Source organism: Trichoderma citrinoviride (assembly GCF_003025115.1).
Source record: "Trichoderma citrinoviride strain TUCIM 6016 unplaced genomic scaffold BBK36scaffold_12, whole genome shotgun sequence".
In the NCBI taxonomy this organism is placed as follows: domain Eukaryota; kingdom Fungi; phylum Ascomycota; class Sordariomycetes; order Hypocreales; family Hypocreaceae; genus Trichoderma; species Trichoderma citrinoviride.
This window is the reverse complement of record NW_020194720.1, coordinates 287,085-303,760: the sequence shown is the minus strand read 5'-3', so window position 1 is coordinate 303,760 and position 16,676 is coordinate 287,085. Positions and strand designations below refer to the sequence as shown.

The 16,676-nt window shown below is 54.4% G+C and overlaps 6 protein-coding genes and 2 non-coding genes across 8 annotated transcripts; 2 read left to right on the top strand and 6 right to left on the bottom strand.

Moving 5' to 3' along the window:
- Positions 1–760: 760 nt before the first annotated feature.
- Positions 761–1,335, top strand: BBK36DRAFT_67448 (hypothetical protein; the record flags this gene model as incomplete). Its single annotated transcript, XM_024898483.1, has 2 exons — positions 761–777; positions 858–1,335. 2 exons carry the CDS (start codon positions 761–763, stop codon positions 1,333–1,335), a joined length of 495 nt encoding a protein of 164 aa, XP_024747014.1.
- Positions 1,336–2,144: 809 nt separating this feature from the next.
- BBK36DRAFT_1161643 (hypothetical protein) lies at positions 2,145–4,133 on the bottom strand (the record flags this gene model as incomplete). The annotated part of the gene is made up of 1 exon (XM_024894387.1): positions 2,145–4,133. One exon carries the CDS (start codon positions 4,131–4,133, stop codon positions 2,145–2,147), a length of 1,989 nt encoding a protein of 662 aa, XP_024747013.1.
- A 2,261-nt stretch (positions 4,134–6,394) lies between these two features.
- BBK36DRAFT_1126065 (carbonic anhydrase) lies at positions 6,395–7,425 on the bottom strand (the record flags this gene model as incomplete). Its single annotated transcript, XM_024891342.1, has 3 exons — positions 6,395–6,584; positions 6,671–6,842; positions 6,963–7,425. 3 exons carry the CDS (start codon positions 7,423–7,425, stop codon positions 6,395–6,397), a joined length of 825 nt encoding a protein of 274 aa, XP_024747012.1.
- Positions 7,426–9,562: 2,137 nt separating this feature from the next.
- On the bottom strand, positions 9,563–10,110 carry BBK36DRAFT_1125127 (hypothetical protein; the record flags this gene model as incomplete). Its single annotated transcript, XM_024891244.1, has 2 exons — positions 9,563–9,803; positions 9,920–10,110. The coding sequence occupies 2 exons, from the start codon at positions 10,108–10,110 to the stop codon at positions 9,563–9,565; spliced, it is 432 nt and encodes a 143-aa protein (XP_024747011.1).
- Positions 10,111–10,483: 373 nt separating this feature from the next.
- On the top strand, positions 10,484–11,554 carry BBK36DRAFT_1143405 (hypothetical protein; the record flags this gene model as incomplete). Its single annotated transcript, XM_024893589.1, has 4 exons — positions 10,484–10,737; positions 11,020–11,074; positions 11,198–11,310; positions 11,455–11,554. 4 exons carry the CDS (start codon positions 10,484–10,486, stop codon positions 11,552–11,554), a joined length of 522 nt encoding a protein of 173 aa, XP_024747010.1.
- A 1,130-nt stretch (positions 11,555–12,684) lies between these two features.
- BBK36DRAFT_t148 lies at positions 12,685–12,764 on the bottom strand. The gene has a single exon. It is a non-coding gene; the product is annotated as a tRNA-Arg (tRNA).
- An 840-nt stretch (positions 12,765–13,604) lies between these two features.
- BBK36DRAFT_t147 lies at positions 13,605–13,684 on the bottom strand. The gene has a single exon. It is a non-coding gene; the product is annotated as a tRNA-Arg (tRNA).
- Positions 13,685–14,021: 337 nt separating this feature from the next.
- Positions 14,022–15,362, bottom strand: BBK36DRAFT_1180049 (hypothetical protein; the record flags this gene model as incomplete). The annotated part of the gene is made up of 1 exon (XM_024896197.1): positions 14,022–15,362. One exon carries the CDS (start codon positions 15,360–15,362, stop codon positions 14,022–14,024), a length of 1,341 nt encoding a protein of 446 aa, XP_024747009.1.
- Between the last annotated feature and the right edge of the window lie 1,314 nt (positions 15,363–16,676).

Here is a 16,676-nt window from a genome sequence, read left to right as displayed (position 1 = left end):
CTGGCCGATAAGGAGACAAGTAGACAATACGTGGGAGCCAAAGAAGTTATCAAGGCTATATCTAGGTACATTCACTACTTCAAATTATCTAAATGGTGATAAGGAAGGTTACCTTATGCAGAAGGGTACACTAGAAGAGAAAGCAACAACATGGTACTTCAACAGCCGCAGCCTCGTGTGGCGCAACCTCCAAAGTCCAGCCTCGCCTCGGTCTATGTCACGGAGTTTTTCCGTCATGCAAGTTGAACGGCCTTGTGTAATCATTTCCATCAGCCCTTCCGGCCTCATTCACTCAACCTTTGGCAACACTCCACCTCTGTGTTCTCCAGTCTTGGTGAATGAATGATTGACCAGCTGCTCATAACACAGACGTGATCCTGCGGCCTTTACTGCAAATACCCTCTTCAATCATACCGACCTTGAACATCTTACCTTACCTAACCCACCTTCTTCCCCTTCTGCTGATCATCATCCATTCCCTGTCTTACACATCTCTCTCCCTTTCAGAGGCGCAAAAACAGGGAGCCTCGGGCAATTATTTCGGCCTTGCCTTCTCGCTCCTTCGGACGTTCCCAACGTTCTACTTCCACCCCTCGCCATTGCAATACAAACTCCAGCATCTACAACACCCGAGAATCCGCAACGCCTCGCCACCTTGCTCTAGCCACTCCCGACAACCACCAAAAGAAAAAGAAAAAAGCTCTGGGAAGCTTCCAAACACCCACCAACGTCCAGCCTCAACTACACACAGTGAGCAACAATGTTTTGCCTCCGCAGGTTCGTTCCCCCCTCAAACCCCATCCAACTCCAACATCCCCCAATCACGCAGCAATCGCTAACTCCCCTCGTCCCTTTAGCTGGCTCCCGCTCCTCTTCATCCCGACAAACGCCTCGCCGGCCTTCATCTTTCTCTTCTTCATCTGCACCTACTTCCTCAACCGCCCCTGCGTCTACTGCTCCGTCCTCCTCGTCATCCTCTTCCTCACCTCGTGCAACTGGTCCGACCGCTGCTGCTTCGACCTCAGCAGCAACTGGTTCCTCCCTCGCCCGCCGACCACCACCACATCAACAACAACAACCATCCCTTCTTCCTCCAGCAGTAGCAGCAGCAGCAGCAGCGTCGCTTCACATCTACCGTTCGACCACGACCATGCGTTCAACGACACGGTCGTCGACATGCTAAACACCACCGCCAAAGCCGCCGCGCGCGCCGCCGCCGAGGAAATCGCCGTGCTGAGGAACGAGTGGACCGGCTTGGGGGTCGAGTGGCTGCGCAACCTGCTGGGCAAGCGGGAGTGGAGGATTGACTGTATGGACATCTACATCAGATTGTGACGACGCGAAGAGAGAAAAAAAGCATGTCTTAATGGGATTGTAATGAAGGCAAAAATTGCTACTAGCTCGCTTCTTTTTTTCTTGTTCTTGAACAGCGATATGGGGACTGCATATGTGGATAGCGCTTGATTATAACTAAGGTATACTGGATGTAATGTTGATACAGGCTTTCATGTCAATTGCGTTCTGGCCCTCGACTCTACTCCCTCAATGGGCGTTGGTCACTGAAGCAGGAGACACGGTATGCAAGATACCAATGAGATAAAGCATCATCTGTAAGGTAGGTAGGGAGAAACAAAGCACTCCAGATGCCGTCAGCAAAAGGCGCATAACGCAGCTCGCAGGACTTCTTCAGCAAAAGCACAAAAAGCGAGACTCATCACAATGCATAGTTCGCCCAACAGGAAGAAACAAACGATGAAAGAAAAGCGGAAATATTCTTTTTGTACTAAACAAGCCACCCGTATTATTGCTCAATCTTCAACTGTTTATCCAACAGCATCATCCCGTCCATATATTCAGAAACCCCTTCCCATCTCCAAAGCCAGAAGAAAGACAAGAGAAATGAGAGGCATAAGCTAAACTTTTCATCGCGGGCGTCTTTTATCGGGCATCCGTGTATCCAGCACTCGTTACTTACAAATTCGTGGTATCCTTCGTCCCATCATCGCTAGAGTCATGGTGATAGTTGGTAGGTAGGGGGGACGTGTCGAATAAATACTTTCAAAGAAGAAAAGAAAGGCATTAATAAACAAGCAAAAAGAGGAGAGATAGAGGAAAGAATAAAAGAAGAAAAAACCCATCAACATCTACCAGGGAAACTTGAAGCGAGTGCCCCATTCCCAGTCAGTCTGCCCCGTCGTCTGCTGCTGCTCCCCAGCGTCCTCCTCGCCCGGCAGCCCATCCAGGTAGTGAACCCCATCGGAATCCTTTGCTCCCTCAAAGCCCTCGTCGTTAGCCTCCTCCTCGCCGTCCTCGTTGGTGAACACATCATCATCGGCGTCCGGCATGTCGGTGCGCGCGACAGTGGTCCTCTCCGTCACGGTAGCCGTCAGCCACTTCTCCACCGTCTGCGGCTCCATGGCGGCGCACGGGTTCTCGCCGTCCGCCTTGGCCTGCGGCGTCAACAAGATCTCCACCACGGCAGAGGTCGGCGAGAAGGAAACGTCGCCGTCGCCCTCCACGCCCACCTCCACCTGCACAGGCTGTCCGTCCTCGCCAACGTGGTCGCTCACAACCGTCGTCGGCGTCTCAAAGTTGGAGGACTCGGTCAAGACGGGCTGCTGGAAGGTGACAATGTCGTCGTAGAACCGGTTGCTGACGCCGCCGCGGACGGCAACCGCCACGGTCAGGACGCTCAGAAGCAAAATCGCCAGGTTCCGCTTGTCGTCCAGCAGCGCCTTGAAGGCGTTGACAACCATGTCGGGAAAGCTACCGGCAGCGAAGCGGCTTCGCTGCTGCTGCTTCTTGTGCTGGCCGAAAGTATCGGTGTGGGCGAAGCCCATGGATGGCCGGCTGCTCCTGGACGCCCTGCCCGACGCCTGCCGGGACTTGCTCCTGTACGTGTCGCCGTATCCCTCGAACGAGGTCCGCGGCGTGCTTCCGTCCTGCGGCATAAATGACTCCTGGCCCATGGTCTCGTCGGCGTCGAGGTCCTCTTCCGACTCCCGCTCGTCCTCGACGTCCTGCACGCGCGACGACAGCGGGCGCCTGTCAGCCCTGCTCTTAGAGTGGATGACCCTATCCTGGCGCGCCGCAAGCCGCACGAGCTCGTCCTGGAGCTTGGCGTCCATCATGGGCTCAATCTCAATGTCGACGCGCTCCATCTCCTTCCAGCAGGCCTCCCAGGCGCCGGCCCGCAGCAGGCCGTTGCTGGCGTAGACCTTGACGCGGTAGATCTTGCCGGCGCCGAGGGCGTCGAAGCGGATCTCGCAGTGGCAGGTCGAGCACCAGTGCGTCTGCTTCTCGGGCACAGGGGCGCGGGGCGGCGCGTCTTCGTCGTAGGCGTCGGCATCGATGTCGTCGTCGTCCTCCTCCTCCTCATCGGCAAAGGGCATCTCGTTAGAAGGCCCCAGGTAGTGGCCGCACTCGAGGATGCGGGCGCGGCGCTTGAAGGGCAGCTCCAGCGCCTCGAGCAGGCGCTCCTCCATGGCCTCAAAGTCGTCCTGCGGGTGCGGCAGCAGCACGCCGCGGTCCTGGATGGTGTCGCCGATGGTGTCCTGCAGCTGGCGCCAAGCCTCGCGCAGCGTCTTGACGCCCTCGCTGAGCTCGCTCGTCTTGGCGTCGTCGAGCACGTCGCCCCAGCACCAGCGCAGCGGCAGCAGGGTGACGTGGAGGAGCACCAGGGGCGGGTCGTTCTTCTTGAAGCGCGGCGGCGTCTTCTTGGGCGAGTACTGCGCCGTCGGGTTGGGCGAGGCCGAGCCCAGGCGGGACACGGTGGGCAGGGCGCTGCGGCGGCCGGAGCGAGGCTGGGGCTGGCCGGCGGGCGACGAGGCGGCGGCGTGCTGGGCAGCCTTGCCGGCGGAGGAGGAGGCGGACCTCAGCGACGACCGCGGCGCATCGTCGTACTGCTGCTGGATGTCGGAGATGCGCGGCGAGCGCAGGCCGTCGTGGTGAGCGGCCTTGCGCGGGTCGCCCTCGGACACGGACCCCATGGAGCTGCGCGGGCTGTTGTTGTCGCTGAAGACGTCGTCGTCGTGCCCGTGGTGCGAGCTGGTGTCGGCGGCGTCTGCGTGGGACATGGTGTCGTCGTCGTCGTACTCGTGGTGGTCGTGGTCGTCGTAGCGGTAGTCTTCCATGCTCGGGTGAATTGGCGATGTCCGGGTCCTGCTGCCTCGTGCGCCGGTGGGGGGGCGGAGAGACAAGAGGATGGATGGATTGGAGGGGAGAAGAAGAAGAAGAAGAGGGGAAGCGAGAATCAAAAGCCGAGAGATGTGCTTTTTCTTCCTTCAATTATTGTGCGAGTGGAAAAGCAAGGGCTGGCTGGCGTGTTGCTTGTTGAATGTCGTATCCGCTCGCTCAGCCCAACAAACGGCCGGTATAACCACTGATAGATACTATCCAGACGGACTGATACGTATGTATGTAGATACAAGTCCACTCTCTGGAATTGAGGCGTGGAACAAGCAAAAGAGAGCAATGAACAAGATGTGAACGAGTAAGAATAAACAGGCAAAATACAGGCACAAGGGGTGAAGAGAGGACCAGAGCCCGACGGCGCGTGTGAGATGTGATGGCGGATGCTAATAAGGGCAGAGCTGCAGTGCGTGCAGATCGTGGCCTCGCGTTATTGGCCCAGCCTCCCGACAATGGTGGGCTTGTTTGGGGGTTGCCGGGCCGACGCGGGTCTTGCTGCGAAAAGGCGCTTCGACAGGAGGCTGGACTGGATACTATCAATCAATTCTCGAGGTGGATCATGTCCTATATAGAATGATGCTGTACATGTACTATGTACGAGTACTGTAGGCTTGACGCACAGAGGCGAATCTTCAGTGCGTGCCGTGCAGCAGCGTAAAAGTCAATTGAGTTTGCCGTCAAAGCTTATGTACCTTACCCCCAAATCTTGCCTTTGAAGGTACGAAACCTTCGCTTTGTGCCCAGACGCAGACGCAGACGCAGACGCAGGCACTCTTCAGCAGCAGCAGCAGCAAAAACCAATTGGTTTGTGCTTTTTCCTCCCCCTTCGTCTTTTCCTTTCCTGCCCGAAATCCAAACGAGTCGATGCCTTACATGTGCAAGTCAACAAAAGTCGCCTTCATCACCCATGTTTGCGCGCGATCCACAAATTCCGGGTTTTGGCTGGTGCTGGCCAGGGGTGCATGAAACGATGGACGAGACGCAAAGCAATGTTGGAAAGTGTGCGTCGTTGTTGTTGTTTGTTTACGTTTTGCCTGCAAACGCCTGTTGCTGATGGTTCCCCTGGAAATTGTCGTCGAATTGAACGTCACTGGATGCTCGTCGTATTTTGATGAACAGCGTTTCTCTCGCATTGATTGGTGTGCGATTTGCTCATGTATGTACAACGTGCTTCGTGTAAGCCGTAGAGTGACAAAGCAAATGCCCAGTGGCGCGAATTCTTCATCACGAGCATGACAGACTAGCCTGAACCCAGCAAGGCGAGCACGTCAACAGTTTCTTCACCGCCAGATCCCATCGACTGTCCGCTGATCCAAGTCAATGACCATCGAGAATGCAATCCGTGTTATTACTCGTATTACATGTGAAGCAGCTCTTCATCTTCTCATTCATGTACTCATCAATCAGAATCCTTCACTTCAATCAGACTGTCGTCTCTTTAGATCAAAACCTTGGCGGCCTCTCCCGCATCGCTATTCTAGATTGGGTAATCTGACAGCTTGGCGATGGGCGCTTCTCACCAGACTTGTAAACTCAAAATCTCTATGCAGATGTGACAAGTTGCCTTGGAAAGGGGATGAAGCCAAACAAGTACGGCTGTTTTTGTATTAGTGACAGCCTTGCAGGATTTGAAAGGGGCTGTGACACTCTCATAACGCACCGATCTCGTGTCTCCTTCGACTCTCGGGCCATCCAGCTCTGTCGAGTCCTGTGCAACTTGGCCGTCTTCGAGTTGGCACCGGGTCCTACTACTAGTATGACTTGCAATCTCGTCATACAAAATTTCCTTATATAACAAAGTATACCAGGTGCGAAACATTGTTCCCAAGTTGGGGTGTCACAGTGCCACTTGATCCGGGACTGAACGCCGCTTCACTAAATCGCCGTGGCTCTCACTTACATAATACTACCTCCTTTCTTATCATGAAGATGCGCGAATAGCACAACAGTCAAACATAGCAAGCTCAAAGACAAACATTAAGTATATTACGCTTCCGCTCTATGCAAACAGATCAGACAACCCAACAGCCTCTATCAGACGACAGTCTCCCTGCGACTGTCCTCCTCATGTCCATATACAACTTATATACACCATGATATACATCTCCTGCAAATTCTTTTCGACGCACGTTCCACATCCAACAGTATATACAAACATCTTCAAGCCAAATAGAGCAACAACCCATCACATCGAAACTGAGGCTCACTTGAAAAGAGAGGCAGCGTGCTCCAGCAGGTTCGTCTCGCCAAGAGTGTTCTGGGTGTACCGAGAGTTGAACTTGATCACGTCCTTGACGCGCTCGTACGTAGCCTGGTCAATCTGAAGAGGCTTGCTGCTGATGTACCAGGTGACGCCCTCTGTGCAGGGAGGAGTCGTCAGAGACCCAGAGTACCTTTTTTTTATGAGAAGAGTTAGCCAAACGGTGTCACAGGTTTTACATGCATGGGGGAAAGGTAAAGGGGCATTAGGGGGGCTTACGTGAAGATGGGGTTCGCCTTAAGATGAGCCTCGAGAGGAGCAAAGACGAGAGGGCCGGTGGTGGTGGCCGAGCCGGGCGTGGCAATCATGCCGACGGAGGCGAAGACGGCCGTCAGCAGGGGGTCGGGGAGGCCGAGCTCGATCAAGAACGAGACGACAGCCGTGGACTTGTCTGTTCACGGCGAATATCAGTATAACCGATAACACCAGATGATGGTTGAACATGGGCAACTCATATAGGGCTGCATATGAGAACCATGTCTTGAAGGGGCAAAAAAAAAAGAGTTCTCACCAGGGGCGGAAAACACAAAGTGCGTCTCCATGGGAAAGTACTCCTGCTCCAGCCGATGCTCGCTGGACGAATGGAAGTGGAACTGCGCCAGGCTGTACATCTTCTTGTCGGCCCAGAGCGTCCCGTTGACGGGCACCTCGACCGTGGTGCCCAGGTTCTCAAACTCGGCGCCAAAGGGGTACGCGTCGACGACGAACTCGACCGAGCCGCCGGCAATCTTCTTGATGGACGAGTCGATGTTGATGGGCGACTGGTGCTTGCCGGTGGCGCACAGCGCGTTGGCCGTGGCGTTGAGGCCGTGCCAGTTCAGGGGCCCGTCGAGCGCCGTGTAGCCAAAGGTGCTGATGGGGACGGCGGCGCCGGCGGAGCGTCGCGGGTTGAGGTGGGTTCCGTAGTCGCAGGCGGCCAGCGCGGGGGAGACGAGGCAGAGGGCGGCTGCGGTGAGGTGGGCGAGACGAGGCATGGCTGGGTGTTGTGTGTAAGTGGTGGTGATGAGCAGAGAGGGCGTGTGTAAGTGAGACAGACTGGGAGAGAGGCTATATATATATATATATATATATATATATATATATCTCAATATATACCACAGAAAGCGAGAAGCAAAGGAACGAGATATATAGCGAAAAGAAAAGAAAAAGACAGAAACAAGAGAACAGTCTTTTTCTTTTTTTATGCAATTCCTTTAATCAACCGTGTAAGCCAAGAACAAGGACGAGCAAGACGCAGAAAAAGAAGGCGGACTGCTGGCTCTAATTGTAGTGCCGGCAGATAGGGGACCGGAGCTTATATCTGGCTTATAATCTCGTATGCATTGACGGGGTCAGCCCTCTCTCTCCTCGAACCCCCCCGGCCGGAACCCCCTCGTGTCAGTCAGTTTAGGGCACATTTTCTTTCCGTGACTTCGGCCGTCGCCAACCAATCTCGAAGCTTGGAGCCCAGAATGGAAACAAAAGCTCGTCACCCTTTTTGCCAATGGCCCCAGGCGGCTGGGCAGCTTGGGAGACGGGGGTGTCAAGGCGCAACAAGACCCTGAACTCCTGAAAAGTCGAGTCTACGGGGTGATAGAAGAGAAAATCCCTACTAGTAGTCGGGCTGGCTTACAGCTTGTTGCCATTGCGGATTTGGCACCGCCACATCACACCACATTCCATGTCCTCGTTCAGCAGCGCCAGTTGCCGGCGCGGCTATTGGGGAACCAAGACATGGCCAGCCCAAAGTCATCTATAAAATCTCGGCATTGTGATTCCGGCAGTTATCCATTTCTCTCTGACTCTCTCTTCGTGCTCATACTCTCCTTCAAGGCTGAGTGCAGAGGCCGTCCCCCCCCCCGGGGTCCCGGACGCCCGGATTCACGGGGTTCATGTCAAAGTAGTCATCTTTGAGTAAAAGATACTTCACACACAATGAAACAATCTAGACTCCATCGGCAAGAAACGTCAAGTATGTGTGGACTCGGAGGAGCAGCTGCATGAGACAGTCGTCAAACACTTTTATTTTTAAGCTTGTCTTGCGCAGCAGATGGGATGGATCAAGCAACGTATCAGACCGAGCGCTATCAACTTTCACATCAAGTCCTTTATCAACTATGCTTGATCCTGGTACCGTGTGACGAATCTCTGTTTTGTGAGGAGATGGCATCTGTTGGAGTCGAGGATTTCTTCGTGATGTCGGCATGTACAAAATGTGGCGTCTAATTGCTTCCCCCCTTTTTCCCCGGCTTTGCGGCGGCAATAGTTGTGCCACCGCGGCGCCTGATCTAAGCCCCATGGAGAAGCGCTGAAGATTTCCATCTTTTCTTCAATGTTCTGTCTCAGCCACTAAAGACATGCGATTCTGCAGCGGCTGGCCTCCGCGTTCATTCTTCCCTTCCCGTCCCGTCCTCTTGGGGCACCTCGACTATTTTCGGCCCAGCGTCACATGGCGGGATGGGGGATGCATGGAATTGATGCCCGTTGTTTTATGTCTGTATGACTCGGCGTGTTCCAGGCTTGGGGATCTGACATGGTCCTTTCTTGGCAGGATGCTTCTTGCAATCGCCCAACTGGATTGGAATCCACGCCTTTAATGGCACGCTCGTTAACTGTGAAGCATGTGCATGTTTGTTTGAATTGGAACAGTGCAGATCTTGGCAGTGTTCCGAACCGATTCGGATGGGTTTCACAATCGGCCTCAGCTTCACCGGATGCCGCGAACTGGTCTTGGCTGCTTGGCCCTCGTACGTTGCAACGCAAGCGCCCAAGCGTGTTCAACCAATAGCACAAGCCTTGATGCCATCAAAGTTAAGGGACGTCGTCCATGAGACCCTATATCGACACCTTGAAAGTCAGACCAGGACGTGAGTACTTGTATTTGTTGACCTGCTAAACGAAGCTTATAAACAGCAATTCGGCCCTTCATATCATCATGAGATGTCGTCAGCTCTTACGAGTGCCAAGCACATGGCTGCCATCAAAATGCGTCGACCATGACCTTGAAGCGGCAAGCCTTTTGCATCTCGGCATCAACATGCCTTCCAGCACGTAATCCAGTGCCCCCAGTTTCAAGACTCTCAGTAGTCCATGCCCGCTCATCCTCACATCACTCGTTGGAACCCAGCCCCTTCACAGCTCGCAGTAAGACTGCGTGACAGTGACAATCTCGGTCGCGGTAGGAGTAGCAGCGGTGACAGTGGTGCCGTGGATGCCCCAGCAAGAGCAGGCAGATGAGTAATGAGCAACGTCGCAGGGGTCGGCATAGTTGGGAATGGCAGTAGGGGTGACGGTCACGGGAGCGGCGTTGGCAGCGACGCGCTTGGCCTTGGGAGTCACCTCGGGGTCGACGGTGATGGTGATGGTCGTGGTGCTGGATAGAATTGTTAGCAACGAGGCTGCTTATGAGTTGTTTCCCGGGGGGGCATCAATGTGTTTGTCCTGCAGAGTCCGTACGGGGAGAGCAGTCGCCCCGAATGATGGACATACCTAGCCTTGGGAGTGACGGTGGCCTGCATGAAGCTGGAGCAGTCGGACTGGCGAGAGGTAATGGGCAGGAGGCCGGGACGGGTTCCGGTGACGGCACGAGCGCAGTTGTCGGCGTTGCACCCGTTGGTTCGCTCATTGATAAGACCAGCCATGGCGGCGGCAACAAATGACAAGACAACGGCGGCCTTCATATTTGCGGCGTTTGGGCTTGTCTGGAGGAAAGACGGGTGCTGTAGTAAGATTGAGGCTGGCAACAAGGCTGACCGGCACAAAGGAACACGGGGAGGAAGAGCAATGGGACCGAACAGAGCGAGACGACAGGTCTATATAAGCAAACAAAAAGCGCCGAACCTGGAGGAGAGGAGGCGAGTGCGAGATAGAGCTGGACGGGACCGAGCTGAGCCCCAGGCCAGGCCCGCCACGTATCCCTGCGAATGCTCACGATGCGACCAGCCGAAGCGGAAGCGCATGGCCTCCCTGCCAGCTAGCAGCAGTTCCTGGGAATCAGCCTCACAAAGGGTCCTCTGCGCCTATCAGAGCTGGGGACCACGGCATGAGGCGGGCATGGCGAGCAGTTTGGTTTCTCTGACAGCTGTCATCGGTAGAGGCCACCAGCATCTGTCGTGCTCGTTGTGCCTAGTGCCGTACGGAACAAGCCTCGATGCCTACCAAACTGGAGACGCAGCCCATAACAGAGAGGAAGCGAAGCAGAAAAGGGCGCGGATGCCTCGTTCGGTGGCCGCGTTGGGGAAGCTGGAGACGATGCCGCCTCTTGCTTGCAGCCAAGCATCGGCCAGGCTATTGACAAGCTTGTGCCTGTGAGACAGACCAGGGTCCCTGTCCGTCAATGTCCATCGAGCAATCAAGAGAGAGGCACCCCCGGCTAATATTAGCTGCTACAAAAGACTGCATCAATCGAACGCTTTCCATGCTGGGAGGTAGTAGCAGTACTGTAAGTATTACGGGAGTGTATCCGCAGGATCCGTCGCTCATCAGAGAGACCGAGAGCGCGAGGCCAGCCTCTGTGCTGTCTCGTTGCCTGCCTGGTTTCACCGTTGATTGCTTCCTAGAGGCTTGATAAATGGACATCTTTTTTCCAGCTGCGGCATCCAGATCCGTGGGCCTCAGCTGAAGATCCGCGGCAAGGCGCAACGCGTGAGTCTTCCAGTTGCCCGGTTGCCGAAGCAGCACACCAGAAAGGAAGCCAGACGTCGACATCAACCATTACGGGCATGCTGATTGGTTCCGAGAACAGACACTCACACCCGCCTCGTACAGCACGGCTGGTCGGTCACTCCTAACGATCTGTGTCCGTTATCCTCGCAAAGCGGCTCAAGTCCAGGATACGGCGTCTTCTGGCATCTACTTCGTGTCTGCTTGTCTGTGTGTCGGTAAGTGTACAAAAGTCAACAGAGCAATAACCGTATACCAAGTCATTTGACAGCAGACAGAGTGCCACCATCATGGCCTCATGCAGTCATCATCAATAGGCGGCGGCGCGGACGTTAATATAGCCTGATGCAGGTTTGATGCAGGTGGAAATTGGCCGTGGCTGGCTGGAGGAGAAATCTCGCACTCTTTTGGCCGCCCCAATTTCTGCAGGCCCCGACAAGTCCGGATGCCAGAGACCGCTAAAGAGCAGCTAACAGCGCTATAGCCCGCTGTGGCCAATTTGACAGGTGGTGGAGTTCCATTGGATCCTTCGATGTCAAAAACAGGAGGTTTTACAGGCACGCTTTATGAAATGGAAGACGTGGAATGACCTCAACCAGTCCTGGCGTCAATCTGGCTCAAAGGTTTCCTTGAACTTGTCCTCACCCGTATGTTGCCGGCTGAAGAAATTGCAAAGAAGAATAGCAAAGAGGCGCACAAAGGGCCAGAATGAAAAAGTTCCCGTGCCAAGGCGCCGTTCTTGGAATCGGCCAGGGGGCACATCCCATTCGAACATCCATACAGGGACCATATCCATGCCTCTCCCGTGCAGTACGATATCCATTGACCATCCATGCTCGTAACCATGTCCAGAATGAGGTAGTCTCTCCCGCACGTGGCGGCCACGCTTGTCACCCATGGTTTTGTATCCAGACAATTCGTTCCGTCCGTGCTGTTGCCATTGACCAGTTTCTTGTGTGCCAAGAGCATCGGTTCGGCATCTCGGTCTTCAATCCGTCGCTGAGCTGAGCAGCATGTGGGCCGTGGGAGAAGAACGAAGCGGTGGTTTACTGTACCGTACCGCGTATTTGTGCGAGTGCGAGGAAAAGGAAACCCATCTCATAGACCGGCCACGGGATAACACAAGTCTGGACTGGCCCTCAAATAACATGGGACAACCTGCAGCCATTCAGGAACACTCCCTGCCAAGAATACAGTCGTTGATCCGTTCGTCCTGATACTACCTTCACCCATTGGAATTGGATCATTCTGGATTCAGCAGTCTCCCATCGAAACAGCATCTGATCTAGCATGGAAATGACCAGATTCATTAGCTGGGACTTTTTCTCGACGCCCATCTCCGGCAGCATCCGAGCCGAATCGGGCAATCCTCACGCCTATCGATCGCGGGTTCCAGCCGCTTGATTCATGTCTCGGGAACCCTTGACGGCCAAATTTGGGACACCTGGTTGTGGAAAAGACAGAACGAGAGGATAGTAAGGATACGATCTTTTTTCAATGCATTGAAAATCATATTCAATCAAAAGTTCAAAGGGGAAGAATTCATCAGGCACACCGCAAAAAAATCGCAAAAAGACAAAAAAGTAACTGCTTGACCGAGACAGGGGTCGAACCTGCAACCTCCTGATGTACTAAATCGTAGTCAGACGCTCTGCCATTGAGCCACACGGCCATTTGAATTCGATGTGTTCCGGACGTCGCTATTCACTTCAAGGATTGAAACGCAGGGACGGGGGAATCAAAAGAACCTGCGCACTCTTTCTCCTACTACCCTGCAATCGAGAGTAACTTGCGTTGAGATGAGCTATGAAGATGCGCTTCTGCTTTGTCGATTGAGATCATGTGTCGCCCTGCCTCCCTAGATATATAAGAACAGCCAAGGGAGGCCGATTTCGCTTGTGCAAGGAGTGCAACGCCAAGCGAGCCGCATCAGGCCGGCATCGAATCACCAAATTCGGACCGGGAACACATGGCAACATGAATAAATACAATACAATCATCTCACAGTTCCATCCGAACTACACCCACAACCCTCCCGCCTGAAACAAAAAGCTGAGCAAAGGAGACGAAAATAAGCTTATGACCACCTCTAACTCAATTCCCCCCTGACAACCGTTTCCTCTCGTGTGCTTTTGTTACCCTCTTTCGCGCAGTGGCAGGGAGCTGATGGTGGCACTAGTATTGAAGACTGCATGCATGCATGCATATGCAGCACTCCTTGCCTCGAGTAACAAAACAGGCAGAATGGGACGTTGATTTCTTCAGCATGGCACGCACTGGATGGAACAGTAAGTCCATGCGAAAACACCACATGGCTTCGTCCGCAGTCACTGCATGATGTGAACCTGTATCGATTCTTCCAAGTACTCCCTCAAAGTATTAACGAGATAAACACACATATTTCTGAGCAAGAGAAGCGCCCAAAAAAAACACCGGAAGGGGGGGGGGGAAAGGTGAAGGAGAGGAAATTTGCAACACAAAGTTGGAGGGTTTGCGGGAAACAGCAAAAAATTGACCGAGACAGGGGTCGAACCTGCAACCTCCTGATGTACTTAGTCGTAGTCAGACGCTCTGCCATTGAGCCACACGGCCTATTTGATGGAAGGTAGAGGCACTATTGTAGACTCTGAAGCTAGCGCCACATCCATCGGGCTGGACAAGTCGCCCATCCAAGCTTGCTGTAAGGTAGGAATGAAGGCGTCAACATGAGAATGCCGGGAGTGTGGTGTTGGTACGAAGCACTCATCTGATATATATCCGAAACTATTTCATCTGAGATATGTTCAACTCTGTGTCTGATTATGTGTGTCCGCAGTACAATATAGAATAACGCCATGGTATACGATGCTAGTAAAACAGCAGGTCCCTCCCGAGCCAAACAAAAGACATTAAAATAGGAATCTATAAGACACAATTATCTATAGCACAATCATACACTTCCATAAGTCCTCTTCGACATAGGGCAAAAGAAGTGCCCGGGCCTACCTCCTCTCACTTCCGTATAGTTGATTCCAAGCCCAGTTCGACCGGCCACATGGTCCCTGGATCCGTAGAATCCATGTGATTCCTCCTCAATTCGATAATCATCAGGAGAAGTAACCTCTGACTCCCGGAGCAAGCCTATGCTCCTCATCCATTGATAGGCGAGCGGCGGACGCGTGGCCACCCTCGGAAGGTCGGTGGGGGGGACGTCCCGCGCATTGTGTATCAGCGAGTCTGCCGCCAGAGTGGCTGCGTTTGACGTTCCAGCCAATTCTTGCGCAAGCGAGCTTGCCTCAAGCTCTGTCGACATCATGCTGAGCGGCGATGGAGAGCTGAGCTGCCTCGGTGACACATCGTTGATAGCTGTGGGCGATACGACGTCCGTATGCCTTGGATCCGGCACGACAGCGCCGCCACCGTTGGCATTCCGTGTCAGAACTTGTAGCGGAATGGCCCGAGAGCTTTCTTGCCTCCCATGCGCTCCTTGTATCAAAAGATCGCCAGCTCTTGTCGCGATAACCCCATTGCGACGCTGCCGATGACGGCGGTCCGTAGACCTGGCCTTTCGACGAGTTCGTGAGCGCCGTGTCGACGTGTTGGTCGAGTCTGTCCGTGAGCTCCTGCTGCTCAGACTCGATAAGCTCGTCTGCTTGGTTGCCGTTCTGGAACGAGACGAATTGGACTTCCGAGACATTTGCGCGGCCAGCTTATCGATGTGGCGGATCATGACACAAGCCGCCGCAATCACCAACGCGAGCAGGGCGATGGCCCCTCCGATGATGCCTCCCAGCTGAGTTGTCGAGAGACTCTCATCCCCGTCATCATCGCCGTCTGTCGCAGTCGACGAGGGCACATACTTCGGGACAGAAGTCGGCGTTGAGTCAGCTGCTTGGCTGTCATTGTCGTCATTGGTTCGACCATCCAGCCCATCCGGACAGCACCCATATCCAACAGACGACAGACATGGGTGTTGACCGGTCGGGCATGAGTAGATGGATGATGAGGCGGATGCAGTCTCGGTGCTGCTCGTTGTCGAGTAGCAGCCATCTGACGCGCACTCATAGCTTTCCGGGCAGCAGTTTCCACCCAAGCTTGCCGGACACAGCTTCATGTCGATGCCGCAGACACTGTCTTTCCGCTGCAACACAGTGGCAGGCTGTGTAATCTGTGGTGACTTGGCCATACGCTGAATGTCATCATGCCGCCTGATAGCAAGGGCATCGACGTTTAAGCCATGGATTGCCGCCAACAGGACCCAACCGTATATTGCAGACGCTGGCACAAGCATGATGACGGATGGCTGATGTTGGCCGTAGAAGATCACCTAAAGCCGGCCGACAGGTATAGGAAGGGTGATGTAATGTTGGTCATCCGTGATAAAAAATGATGGCTTAAAGGGGAGGAGAGGTATTATAGACAAGGCTGTTGGTGAAGACCGTCTCCGTTGGCGTGGTCCAGAACACAGCAAGGGATCTCGTTAGACGATTTATCTGGCCGAGAGCGCTTATTGAGTCGCGAATGGTAGTCTATGTTGGTTTTATGAAGCCAGTATGTCGATGGCCCACCAGACGCAACGAGGGGGCCGGCGACTATAAAGTCTGGCCATGATGCGACAGCTACAGACACGAGGCTGAACATCGAGGCTGTATACTATCAGACGGAATAAGCGCCCTGAGATCGCAGATCGAGTGCATTACCGCCGAATGCCCGGTGGAGATGCTGGCAGGAGCCCAGCCAACAAGCAGGCGGGCTCACGGCTTCGAGAAGATCCGCCAGTATATTCCTCAGCACAGCAGTCGAGGGTGGTTTCACTGCAGGACTCAGCACCGAGGCTGAGGTCTGCAGTGTGGCGGCAGCACCCATTTGCACTCATTCGGCCCTTGCCGCTCTCGGTCCCTGCCATTGGCTGCCCCAGAGCCGTTCGCGTGGCTCCCGGCTGATGTGCCAATCGTGGCCGCCGTCTGGTGATGTCGAGCGTCCTCCCCCCCCCCACCCTCTGGCAGTTCATCGCACAAGGCCGCCAATAATGCGACGCTGCGGGAGAGCAGCCCACTGCAGTCGAGTGTGCCAAATATAGATCATGGCCCGAAGACTCGTGCGTCAGAAGGCTTGCCTCACTGCAGCCACATCGACCGGCAGCAGAATAGGGGACGATGCGGCGGGAGGCAGGGCAACGCAATGCGAGAGCATCCCTTGTCGATGCTGTCAGACGGGAAGCTTAGAGAAGCAGTGAAGCCACATCGTTGATGATGAATGATACGTTGCTCTTACTGCCAGTACCTAGTGCATGTGCTTTGGCAGCAAGTTTTGCTCAGGGAACATTGAATGATCGTACGAGTAACTTCATCGCCTGCCTCTCCTCTCGGATAAGGCCGCATTATCTAATCGGGGCAATGATGATGCGCAGCAGCCGAGCGGGAAGGAAGCCAACAGAAGGTGCCATTTTGCCCGCTCTGGGCCGCAGCAAACGACCCGTCCGTCGGTATTGAAAGCTCTGCCCAGGCAGCAGATAATCAACAACCGACCAACAGACAGTGACAATCGTGGCGGCTGCATTGTGGAGAGGCTGCAGTGCATGACAGTTCACGACGCTGTCGGCCGA